This window comes from Pecten maximus, chromosome 3 (assembly GCF_902652985.1).
Source record: "Pecten maximus chromosome 3, xPecMax1.1, whole genome shotgun sequence".
NCBI lineage: Eukaryota > Metazoa > Mollusca > Bivalvia > Pectinida > Pectinidae > Pecten > Pecten maximus.
This window is the reverse complement of record NC_047017.1, coordinates 40,156,710-40,170,358: the sequence shown is the minus strand read 5'-3', so window position 1 is coordinate 40,170,358 and position 13,649 is coordinate 40,156,710. Positions and strand designations below refer to the sequence as shown.

The following is a 13,649-nucleotide window of genomic DNA, read 5'->3' as shown; positions in this document are numbered from 1 at the left end:
AATTCGGTAATGATATGAGAGAAAAAGACTCTTTTCATTATGTGTGTATGTAGGATAGGGATATTCAACCCTCGGGATCACAAAATGTGGTAAAACCCTTGGCAAGCCTCGGGTTTCACCACATTTTGTGACCCCTCGGGTGGAATATCCCTATCCTACATACACACATATGAAAGAGTCCTGAAAATATTTTTAACTGAAAATCTTTTGTCATCAACAAATGTTTTCCTTATTCTCATCTCTCACATTTTTTCCTGATCTACTTTCTGTACTAACCTATACAGGTACTTATGAACTATGCATTGATTCTTATTTGTTCTTTACAGAATCCAAATCTGCCACCATCATTGAGGCGTGCCATTGATGGAATAAATAAACAGGATGGAAACTTTCTGGATTGTGATAGAGTGCAATAGTATGGTGGATTCAGCTTAGAATTCTGAAAGGTTCCTGTGGCTATAACAGCACAATGGACGATACAGGTGACTACTGGAAAAACAAGGGTGGATCATGTACTGTCAGACTTTCTCTGTCAAACAACTTGTTTTACAAACAAAAGTGGTATTTGGAATCCTTTGTTACTGTTTCACCAAAAGTGTACATCAGTTGACTACAGTCATGAAAAAACATGGTCCAGTGTTGACTACAGTCGAGAGAAAAGCATGGTCCCGTGTTGACTACAGTCAAGAGAAAAGCATGGTCCAGGGTCCAGTGTTGACTACAGTCAAGAGAAAAGCATGGTCCAGTGTTGACTACAGTCGAGATGAAAACGTGGTCCATTTTTGACTGCAGTCGAGATGAAAACGTGGTCAAGTGTTGACTACAGTCGAGATGAAATGCATAATCTAGTGTCGAGAGGAAAGTGTGTTACTGGACACATGGCCTTTGATAATATATTGGTTGAAGCTCAACAACAGGTTTAATACCTCAAAACCTCACAAACTGCAATAAAACCTGTCCAGGATTTTCAGATAATCATCAAAACAGTAAAAGATTGGTAGTATAACTGTAACTGTGATATATGTGTTTGGCTGTGGAATAAATAGAACATATTTAATATTGTTTCTCTGATATCTTTGCCCCGCTTGCGAGATATAGGTAGTTCTCTTTAGCTTATATACACCATGCAGGCACAATAAGGACACATGTTATCTCCTTATGTGCCCTTTGTTCACCTAGATCCAGTTTAAGTCTTCGCCTCAGGTGCTTTATGTTGACCTAGATCCAGCTCAGGCCATCGCCTCGGGTGTCTTATGTTGACCTAGATCCAGCTCAGGCCATCTCCTCGGGTGTCTTATGTTGACCTAGATCCAGCTTAAGTCTTCGCCTCAGGTGTCTTATGTTGACCTAGATCCAGCTCTGACCATCTCCTTAGGTGTCTTATGTTGACCTAGATCCAGCTCAGGCCATCTCCTCAGGTGCCTTATGTTGACCTAGATCCAGCTCAGACCATCTCCTCAGGTGCCTTATGTTGACCTAGATCCAGCTCAGGCCATCTCCTTAGGTGCCTTATGTTGACCTAGATCCAGCTCAGGCCATCTCCTTAGGTGTCTTATGTTGACCTAGATCCAGCTCAGACCATCTCCTCAGGTGTCTTATGTTGACCTAGATCCAGCTCAGACCATCTCCTCAGGTGCCTTATGTTGACCTAGATCCAACTCAGGCCATTTCCTTAGGTGTCTTATGTTGACCTAGATCCAGCTCAGGCCATCGCCTCGGGTGTCTTATGTTGACCAAATCCAGCTCAGGCCATCTCCTCGGGTGTCTTATGTTGACCTAGATCCAGCTCAGGCCATCGCCTCGGGTGTCTTATGTTGACCTAGATCCAGCTCTGACCATCTCCTTAGGTGTCTTATGTTGACCTAGATCCAGCTCAGGCCATCTCCTCAGGTGCCTTATGTTGACCTAGATCCAGCTCAGACCATCTCCTCAGGTGCCTTATGTTGACCTAGATCCAGCTCAGATCATCTCCTTAGGTGCCTTATGTTGACCTAGATCCAGCTCAGGCCATCTCCTTAGGTGTCTTATGTTGACCTAGATCCAGCTCAGACCATCTCCTCAGGTGTCTTATGTTGACCTAGATCCAGCTCAGACCATCTCCTCAGGTGCCTTATGTTGACCTAGATCCAACTCAGGCCATTTCCTTAGGTGTCTTTTGTTGAATTAGATCCTGCTCCCCATTGATGATACTATCATGCAAACTTGGATATTTTCAGGTGTTTAAATACATGAAGGAACTTCTTTTTTTCAAATAAACTTTATTTGTGTAACATCTTGTAAAAACATACAAAAAATGGTAAAAATATTTTATGAAAGTTTCAAATGTGGACTGGTATATAAAGTTTGAATGTGTCCTATGGAAGTCACACTCCACAGATACAATTGTTCTATGACTGTCTTTCTGACTTGATTTTGGTGTTACAGGTTTCACAGTGTCACATGATTCTCTGTAGAGTTGTTTTAACAGAAGACAGATTGAAGAAATGATACATTGATGAAGCAGTGAATACTTGTATATTTAAATCAGTTCATGATTTGAAACAATTACAACAAAGAGGATAATCTCGGCTCACAGTCTATTTCTCTGATATTTTCAATAACATAAGTTTTTAAATCTTACTAGTAATAAAGGCCAGCTACATTTGTATTGTTTGCCTTCAAAATTTATACTTAAGCAAAATAGAAAAAAATTCAATATGTTGATCAACAGTAAGCATCCTATTTGAATAACTGCAAAAAATTGCCAAAGGTCTTTTTGACATCACACTCGGCCAGGGCCCAGTTGTTTGAAAGGTGATTAATCACAGTAACAGCCATTTTAAAATCCTGATAAAATTATTTCTGGTAAATTGATAAAATTTTATGAAGCTTTAATAGCACTCTTCAGTCTCTTCCTACCTGCCTATTTTCAGGAATAGACACACACAGGTTTTGTAGTATAGGGGAAAAGCTTTTAAACAACTGGGCCCTGAACAATGGCTTAAAGAATACTCTCTGTATGTACATTTTAAAAAATTGGCACTGAAAAACTGATAAAAAAAGTGTACACTTGGTCTAGGTTATGAACAGCATCCCTAAAGTGTGTCAAGTGTGAACCGAGTCCAATTTCAGAACTATGACTATGATTTAAGACTGAAATCAGAACCATACCAAAAGATCTGAACTAGTTAAGGAGATCGGAGTTCAGGAACTAAGGTATACGCAAATGAAGTATCTCTTTACATGACTTCTAGTATGTGCCTATGACTTTTTTGGGGTTTTCTTTTGTGTCTGCAAAGTAGATTGTAATCAACTGTTTTAAATTCCATTTCATATATGACAACTCTAAAGAAAATGTACAAGTGCATTCTTCACAATGTCTCGCTCTCCTTGACACGTGGCACGTTTATCTCGTGCCTGATTGGCAGGTGATGTTTCCTGCGCATTGGTGGCCATTTGGTCTTTTTCCAGTCAAGACCACTCTCCTGACAGGCCACTCGTCGCTTCAGCTCCCTGGCAAGATAGACCGAGTTGTCACTTCTGGGAACTGGGCCCAGACCACGCTCCAGGTATGACCTACCAAATGCCTACAATATAAGCAAGAGTAAAGTTCAGTATTTGTGATGTATAGATGTGACAGTTATTGAAATTATTCAGATAAACATTTTATTATCATAACAGTGTATGTATGATATCAATATTTACCCGTACGTATTCGGAACGTTTGTCGTCGACTATCTGTTCAATGATAGCATAATCCTCATCACTGAACTTGCTCTTCAGCACCAGCAGGCGGTCGTCTTGTTCCTTCCTTGAGAGACACTCTATATCCACCAATGCTTCCTGTATCTTGTTGTTAGTGATGGGGATGCTGATATAGGGTAGAGTCACATGATTATATAGGACTGGATACTGTTACACAGTAGTCACGTGATTAATATAAGGCTGGATACTGTTACACAGTAGTCACGTGATTAATATAGGGCTGGATACTTACACAGTAGTCACGTGATTAATATAGGGCTGGATACTGTTACAGAGTAGTCACATGATTAATACAGGGCTGGATACTGTTACAGAGTAGCCACGTGATTAATATAGGGCTGGATACTGTTACAGAGTAGTCATGTGATTAATATAGGGCTGGATACTGTTACATAGGGCTGGATACTGTTACAGAGTAGTCATGTGATTAATATAGGGCTGGCTGGATACTGTTACAGAGTGGTCATGTGATTAATATAGGGCCGACAGAGTAGTCACATGATTAATATAGGGCTGGATACTGTTACAGATTAGTCACGTGATTAATATAGGGCTGGATACTGTTACAGAGTAGTCACGTGATTAATATAGGGCTGGATACTGTTACAGAGTAGTCACATGATTAATGTAGGGCTGGATACTGTTACAGAGTAGTCACATGATTAATATAGGGCTGGATACTGTTACAGAGTAGTCACGTGATTAATATAGGGCTGGATACTGTTTCAGAGTAGTCACGTGATTAATATAGGGCTGGATACTGTTACAGAGTAGTCATGTGATTAATATAGGGCTGGATACTGTTACAGAGTAGTCATGTGATTAATATAGGGCTGGATACTGTTACAGAGTGGTCATGTGATTAATATAGGGCCGACAGAGTAGTCACATGATTAATATAGGGCTGGATACTGTTACAGATTAGTCACGTGATTAATATAGGGCTGGATACTGTTACAGAGTAGTCACGTGATTAATATAGGGCTGGATACTGTTACAGAGTAGTCACATGATTAATGTAGGGCTGGATACTGTTACAGAGTAGTCACATGATTAATATAGGGCTGGATACTGTTACAGAGTAGTCACGTGATTAATATAGGGCTGGATACTGTTTCAGAGTAGTCACGTGATTAATATAGGGCTGGATACTGTTACAGAGTGGTCAGGTGATAAATATAGGGCTGGATACTGTTACAGAGTAGTCACATGATTAATATAGGGCTGGATACTGTTACAGAGTAGTCACATGATAAATATAGGGCCGACAGAGTAGTCACATGATTAATATAGGGCTGGATACTGTTAAAGAGTAGTCACATGATTAATATAGGGCTGGATACTGTTACAGAGTAGTCACATGATTAATATAGGGCTGGATACTGTTACAGAGTAGTCACGTGATTTAATATAGGGCTGGATACTGTTACAGAGTAGTCACGTGATTAATATAGGGCTGGATACTTACACAGTAGTCACGTGATTAATATATGGCCGGATACTGTTACAGAGTAGTCACGTGATTAATATAGGGCTGGATACTGTTACAGAGTAGTCACGTGATTAATATAGGGCTGGATACTGTTACAGAGTAGTCACGTGATTAATATAGGGCTGGATACTGTGACAGAGTAGTCACGTGATTAATATAGGGCTGGATACTGTTACAGTAGTCACGTGATTAATATATGGCCGGATACTGTTACAGAGTAGTCACGTGATTAATATAGGGCTGGATACTGTTACAGATTAATCACAATGATTCACATGATTAATATAGGGCTGGATACTGTTAGAGTAGTCACGTGATTAATATAGGGCTGGATACTGTTACGGAGTAATCACATGATTAATATAGGGCTGATACTGTTACAGAGTGGTCACGTGATTAATATAGGGCTGGATACTGTTACAGAGTAGTCACGTGATTAATATAGGGCTGGATACTGTTACAGAGTAGTCACGTGATTAATATAGGGCTGGATACTGTTACAGAGTGGTCATGTGATTAATATAGGGCCGACAGAGTAGTCACATGATTAATATAGGGCTGGATACTGTTACAGAGTAGTCACATGATTGATATAGGGCCGACAGAGTAGTCACATGATTAATATAGGGCTGGATACTGTTACAGAGTGGTCATGTGATTAATATAGGGCCGACAGAGTAGTCACATGATTAATATAGGGCTGCATACTGTTACAGAGTAGTCACGTGGTTAATATAGGGCTGGATAATGTTACAGAGTAGTCACGTGATTAATATAGGGCTGGATACTGTTACAGAGTGGTCATGTGATTAATATAGGGCCGACAGAGTAGTCACATGATTAATATAGGGCTGGATACTGTTACAGAGTAGTCACGTGATTAATATAGGGCTGGATACTGTTACAGAGTAGTCACGTGATTAATATAGGGCTGGATACTGTTACAGAGTAGTCACGTGATTGATATAGGGCTGGATACTGTTTCAGAGTAGTCACGTGATTAATATAGGCTGGATACTGTTACATAGTAGTCACGTGATTAATATAGGGCTGGATACTGTTACAGAGTAGTCACATGATTAATATAGGACTGGATACTGTTACATAGTAGTCACGTGATTAATATAGGGCTGGATACTGTTACAGAGTAGTCACGTGGTTAATATAGAGCTGGATACTGTTACAGAGTGGTCACATGATTAATATAGGACAGGATACTGTTACAGAGAAGTCACGTGATTAATATAGGACTGGATACTGTAACAGAGAAGTCACGTGATTAATATAGTGCTGGATACTGTTACAGAGTAGTCACATGATTAATATAGGACAGGATACTGTTACAGAGAATTCACGTGATTAATATAGGGCTGGATACTGTTACAGAGTAGTCACACGATTGATATATTTATATGTAGCTAGATATTATTACAGAATAGTCACATGGTTAATATACGGCTGGATACTGTTACAGAATAATCACATGATTAATGTGGCTGGATACTGTTACAGAGAAGTCACGTGATTAATATAGGACTGGATACTGTTACAGAGAAGTCACGTGATTAATATAGGGCTGGATTCTGTTACAGAGTAGTCACATGATTAATATAGGACAGGATACTGTTACAGAGAAGTCACGTGATTAATATAGGACTGGATACTGTTAGAGAAGTCACGTGATTGATAAAGGGCTGGAAAGTGTCACAGAGTAGTCACACGATTGATATATTTACATGTAGCTGGATACTATTACAGAATAGTCACATGGTTAATATACGGCTGGATACTGTTACAGAATAATCACATGATTAATATAGGGCTGGATACTGTTACAGAATAGTCACATGGTTAATATACGGCTGGATACTGTTACAGAATAATCACATGATTAATATAGGGCTGGATACTGTTACAGAGTAGTCACGTGATTAATATATATAGCTTGATACTGTGACAGAGTAGTCACATGATTAATGATAACATAGGACATGTCTTTTGGGGCTTACGTAATTGTCATTCGAACATGGCTTTGTTTGGTCAGAGACATATAAAGATATGTCTCTGGTTTGGTGAAGTATAATTTGGACATATCTCTGTGGGGTGAAATACGTGGACATGTTCCTTTGGTCTGTAGTAATAACAATTTATGCGTATCGTGTTGGGGTGTGGACTGAAGTTATTACCATTAGGACCTATTACTGTGGTGTCCAGTCATTACCATTTGGGAGTATTCTGTAGGGTGTAGTAATCACCATTTAGATAATTACAATTTGGTGTTATGTCCCCGTGGTGTGAATTAATCACTGTGTGTTTAAATACCATTTGAACATTATTTCTATTTGGACATGCCCCTATTGGCTCAACAAGTATTTGCGATATAATCATGTTCTTGTTGAATTTGTCCCCGTACATTTCATAAGTGGACGATTGTGGATCCAAATATTACCGAGAAATTTCGCGGTTGGCGAAGTGTTTGTTAGTCGTAAGATAATTACCATTACAATTCTGAAGGAACCTTTATGTTTTTTATTTATTTATTTATTTATTTATTTTTTTATTGCAGTTTGAGTGTAGATATAATTACTTACCATTTGGGAATGTTCTTGTATGATCTGGTTGTTGAGCTGTTGGATTTGTTCTCCCTTCGCCGGTTGTCCGTCCGTCCATTAGTTCGACCACTACTAGAAGAAGCGACATTCCTTGAACAGTGCTCCCATAACTACAACCACATTGAAATATATCATTTAATACATGACATTGCTTTCAAGAAAGTTAATATCTTTGCATTGTAAAACAATATGGATGAATCTTTGTATGTAAGAGCGCCACATGTGACACCGGTCACGCCTGCCAACGACTTCTAATATTCTAAAAATTAGGTTTGACCTAAATATTGGTATTAATCTTGGTTAAGATATTGACATTCACGAGTGCCTTACTTCGGTGGCTGACATGTCCTCTGGAACCAGGGTAGTATCGGGAGAGGGCCAGTACTGGTCGGGAAAATCGTATACATCCGGGTCCGGTCTCGGGCGAGCTGAGAACCGCAAAAGGCGAAACAGCAACATAATATGTTTTATCTTATGTCGTGTATTACAATAAAGGAGACTGACGCTTTCTATCAAGAAAATATATAATGGTCCTGTAAAATATACTGTATAATGTGTTAATATCAGTATATCATAGGGTTTACTCTATAATTATATATTGACAGAACATCAAACTTCAATGGCTGCAAAATGATAACCGCTGAAAACTAGAACGTTTACCATCAGGTCAATATCTTACGTGTGTTGAAGGAAAGTGGTTCGGGTATGGAGGCTGGATCGATGATGTTAGATAATTTGTACTTGGCCGGAAGTGTCATCAGTTGTCCCTCATAATACTGCGAACGCGTGAATCGTACCTTGTCCTCTCTTCGTTGTCGTGGCATTATGGTCGTCCCTTAAAAGAAACATGTTTTATTAGGACAAACAACGATTAATTCTGTGTTTAAACATTAATGGCTCTTTCCCAGGCCACTGTTTAATCAGAGTTCCTTAACTCACAGGAACACCGTAACTTAAAACTTCCCTTTTGAAAGCATTATTGTATCTGAGGGTGTAAACATGGATAATGATTTACCTTTAATTCTGTAATGCTTTCATATGGAAAATTTTAACGTAAGAAATTCCTTTAATTTCAGGAATATTGATAAATCTGGTGACAGAAAGTCACTAAAATCGTATCGGAGGACTATTGAATATATCGAAAGAAATCCAAACTGCTTCTGAAACTATCCGATCAAAAACTAACATCAAAACTACTGATTAATATCAGAAACGAAATCAAAGAAGAAATGTTCTGAAAGCTACCGAGTTGCTAATACATCACCAGGACCTGATGGAATCCACTCCAAATTCACTTAATGAATAATACAGCTAAACTGCTCACTAGTGCTTCCAAAAATATGCCGAAGAAGGACGTATTCCAAGGGAATGGAAGCATGCAAATGTCTACCCTAGGATCCGTCAAAAATCCTAACAGATACTGTCCAATAGGCCTCCCTTCATCCGAGCACAATTTTACATCGTACCAATCCAATTCTTAGATAAACAGCGACAAGATCATGGAACATAGTTATGACACCAACTACTTATTTAACACCTAACTCAACTCCAATCAATGATGGTTTTAGAGCGGGCAGATCTTATACCTGCCGGAAATGATGGAAAATTAGTCGGAATATTTAGTTAGGCAGAGGAGACAACAAAGGGTGTTAAAGCAAAGCCTTCGACACAATATCGCACAGACTACTTCTGTACAAAACTATTTTGGTAATACCTTTAACTATAATGAATTACCCACAAACTTTTTACAGCCAGATGCCATTAATGAATCGGGGCCCAGAAAATGGAAGTGTCAGACATGCTGAACCACAAGGAAACGTTCTATTGCCAATCCTGTTTCTGACACATACGCCAACGATATCCCAGAAGCAAACGTGTTAGTAGTGAAGATGTTGGCTGATGACACTAGAAAAAACATATGACAAAATAGCAGCATCACCTCCTCACAATCGTTTATATTTTGTGCTGTGTTTATCGCCCCACGAACAGACAGGGTCATTTTGAGGCGGGGTCTCCTTGAGGTAGATGATGACTACCTCACTGAACAGCATATAAAAAGTAAAGGGTCTTGCCCAAGGACACAACCACAACAGAACAAACAGACCGGACCATTTCTCAGAAAACCGACATGGGTAGGGGCGTCGAACCACACACCTCAGATCTTCACCTGAGTTTAGGTGGCCGGCGCCCTAACCGACTGAGCTATCGTACCCCCTCTCTTGAGATTCATGGACGGCGTCCTAACCGACTTAGCTATCGTACCCCCTCACTTGAGATTCATGGACGGCGATCTAAGCGACTGAGCTATCGTACCCCCTCACTTGAGATTCATGGACGGCGACCTAACTGACTGAGCTATCGTCCCCCCTCACTTGAGATTCATGGACGGCGTCCTAACCGACTTAGCTATCGTACCCCCTCACTTGAGATTCATGGACGGCGACCTAAGCGACTGAGCTATCGTACCCCTCACTTGAGATTCATGGACGGCAACCTAACTGGCTGAGCTATCGTACCCCCTCACTTGAGATTCATGGACGGCGACATAACCGACTGAGTTATCGCGGCCCCCTCTCCTGAGGCTACGTGGCCGGCGCCCTAACCGACTGAGCTATGAAAATCTAAAAGAAACATCGATAACATAAAAGAAAAACTGAACAAGGAAAATGTACGATTTGTTTCTAAGTAGATGTTCTTGAAAATTCACAAACCTAAATGACTTGCTCTTCCTTCTGATGATATGTGTATATTGTCCGGTTAATTTCAAGAGATCGTATACATTACGGGAGCATCCAACTTCCAAATCAAAATTGTCATGTGATGTCATATATTGTTCCACTAGAAATCGTCTTTTCATTACCGAAATACTTGTCTCATAAAATTAAAGTTTACGAACTAACGCCAATGTAGAAATTAATGACATGTCTGAAATATTACTTACGTTTTTATCTTTCAATCGCCGTTTTACGCTTTTAGCCTTTGCTTGAAATATTGCTTTGATGACGTCATAATTGATATTATATATAACGTAACAATGGTTACTGGTGATGTTTGGCGGAATCATGCCTTGTAGTACTATTGGAACATTTATATGTACATTGTGTGTATAGCTTATTAATATAAAGTTTAGATATGATAAAACAAGAAGATAATACCAAGGAGCGCATGCGCTGAAATTAATTTCATTGACCTTAAACAGGAGGCCAAGAAGCGAATATACGCTTATAAAAGGCCTTTAACTGCTATTGCTATTGCTAATATTTATATACCGACAGAGTATAGGCTAAGTCATCAAAGGATTTCGAAATATATCCACCACGCATACCACAGCGAGTTATATACCCTTATCTATGGTGTTCAGTTAGGGCCAAATTTCCAACAACGGAACACCATACTTTTCTGATAGGCTAAACGACCGGTATTTCTCTCGAGATAGCTCCTCGGTTTGATTTAAACATATTTTATTTGTAATTTACAATCTATTCCAAAGGGATTGGGCACAAGTTTTCCAACTTATATTAAGCCCTCTCCCCATACAATTTTACATTGAGAGAAAATTTACATGATGGCAGTTTTATTTACATATTTACAATCTAATTTTATAAGAAATAGAGAGAAAGAGAGAGACAGAAGGGGAGGGAGACGGAGAGAGTGACTGAGAGAAAGGGGAAGAGAGGGGGAGTGGGAGGGGGGAAGAAGAGAGAGAGACAGAGAGAGATTTTATAAGATATTGATACAAAGCTCCTCGGTTCCAATGAAATGAAGGTCAAATTCAGCATCCCTAACATGAATAATAACATGTAACAATTGAGCAACCGATTACACTATTATATATATATATTGTATATGTATCATTCCTGCAAGATGCAAAGGTTCTCATTCGTTACCTAATCATTCAAATAAAATCAAACATATTTAACCCTAATATTCCGTCGCCCGTCCGTCTATATATTAATGTATACAATTATCCGCTTGCAAAAATGTAAAACAATTGAGAAACCTTAGTATTTGATTCATGCTGCTTCTAAAATGAATTCTACTCTTCATATCAGATCAATCTCGTGAGCTTTGAGCCACTGACAATCATTATATACAGTGTTTTCTTTCGTGTGTTGACAATATTGCTATGATGTCATCTAGTATTTTACTCGATGTTTTCCGCCATCTTACATCAATATGTTGTTATGTATATTTTAGCGAATGCTTTGCTAAAACATCACTCCTAGACCTCTAATAAATGTATAAACCAAATTAAAAGTGTGTGAAGTGTATACTTTTGGACTTACAAGCTTTCCAAAAACTTACTCCAAAAACTTTAAAGTGGATTTTGGTGCTAAAAAAGTTAAGTCCACAAAATGGTAAAATACAAAAAAATCACATTTTTTTCTGCTTGATTTTGCCATAACATCACTCCTACACCTCTAATGAAAGTATAAATCAAATTAGAAGGGTGTGATGTGTATACTTTTGGACTTACAAGCTTTCCAAAAACTGATCCCAACAACTTTGAAGAGGGATGGGACGCCGACGCCGGGGATACAACATTAGCTCACGGTTACTCGTAACCGGTGAGCTAATAGATAAATAAATTGAAGATTAAAGTTATCTGATAATGCCTTTTTATTTCTTTTTTCTTACCTTCTAAATAACGGTTAACTAAAGTTTAATGATGACATGTTCATACTGGAATGTTTGAGAATACGTTAACATAATTCAATCCTTATTTATACCAAAACTTGTCACCGATTATGTTGATATGACAGTATTTTAACATTTTGAGGTACCCTGTTTTTGTTCAAACCACGCTTCAATCTTTTGCCTTTTACTAAAGAAGAACAAGTCATGGGTCTACAGACTATTTCTAAATTCTATATAACATAGAGTAACAACCGTATAATATGCGTTTTTCAAAAATGTTTTATTAATTTTACAACAACTGTAAAAGAAGTCATATCAACTTATATGATCACACTTGTTGGCCCGGATTGAAGCGCGCGAGGGGTCTTACTGTGGGATGATGAAGCTTGAGAACCCAGGGGAGACCCTCGCGTTTTTTAACCTCTTCACACTTTCTAGAAATTACACATTGAGTGTTTTTTTTTTTTTTTTTTTTATTGTGGCTTTTATTAGATGTTCCAGGTATCAGGGTACCCAAGGCCCAGTGTAGTGAACCCATAATTGACGTGGCTATGCATTCATGTATACATATGCATTGTTAGTGGATGACAGTGAAAAACGTAATGCTATAAAAACAAATTTAAAAGATGATTATGTTGCAAAAGCTTACCTGTATTGTTGCAGTAGTATTAGCCGTTACAAAATATAAAAAAAAATGTTTCCATAAAACACATATTCAATCAAAATCATAATATATCGTGTTTAATTTACATAACTATCGCTAATAAGAGTAAATGAAATGATGCTTTTGGTTTAAAAATGTTCAAAGTCAATATTCCCAGATTACTATACAGTGTATCTAGGTTTGTCATAGTTATCTCCCCTCTGAAGAAACGTTTTAGGGTTTGTCGCGGTAGTCTCCCCTCTACAAACGATTGGTTTGCGTTGCTGTAATCAGACGAGTGATAAATAGAAATTGTTAAAAACAAATGAAACATTTATTTTTCTGTAATTATTTTGATTTTCTATCTTGAATAATGCAATAATATAAAAGTTTATAAATAATTTAAACAAGTTCCTCCCGAGAATGTGAATAAATCTATTAAATTTAATATAATTACGTTTTCGATACCAAGACTTTTCTCCGCTTTTGATGATATTAGAGATAATTTTGAACTTATGAT

The 13,649-nt window shown here is 38.3% G+C and overlaps 2 protein-coding genes across 4 annotated transcripts in view; one reads left to right on the top strand and one right to left on the bottom strand.

The window, feature by feature from the left end:
* LOC117324166 (thyroid adenoma-associated protein homolog) overlaps positions 1-1,057 on the top strand; it is a 50,846-nt gene extending 49,789 nt beyond the window's left edge. For both annotated transcript variants that reach the window (XM_033879846.1, XM_033879845.1), the window contains one exon: positions 327-1,057. In XM_033879846.1, coding sequence (XP_033735737.1) covers positions 327-416 — 90 coding nt within the window. In that variant the 3' untranslated portion in view covers positions 417-1,057. The remainder of the gene's footprint in view (positions 1-326) is intronic.
* Positions 1,058-1,976: 919 nt separating this feature from the next.
* Positions 1,977-10,841, bottom strand: LOC117324165. Of its 2 annotated transcripts, none has more exons than XM_033879843.1 (6): positions 10,790-10,841; positions 8,528-8,683; positions 8,179-8,276; positions 7,828-7,958; positions 3,685-3,850; positions 1,977-3,566 (listed from the first exon to the last, which is right to left on the bottom strand). In XM_033879843.1, the coding sequence occupies exons 2-6, from the start codon at positions 8,670-8,672 to the stop codon at positions 3,351-3,353; spliced, it is 756 nt and encodes a 251-aa protein (XP_033735734.1). In that variant the 5' UTR covers positions 8,673-8,683; positions 10,790-10,841; the 3' UTR covers positions 1,977-3,350. The 2 variants fall into 2 exon arrangements, with proteins under 2 accessions (XP_033735734.1, XP_033735735.1); XM_033879844.1 differs by having other exon boundaries at positions 10,560-10,795.
* Positions 10,842-13,649: the final 2,808 nt, after the last annotated feature.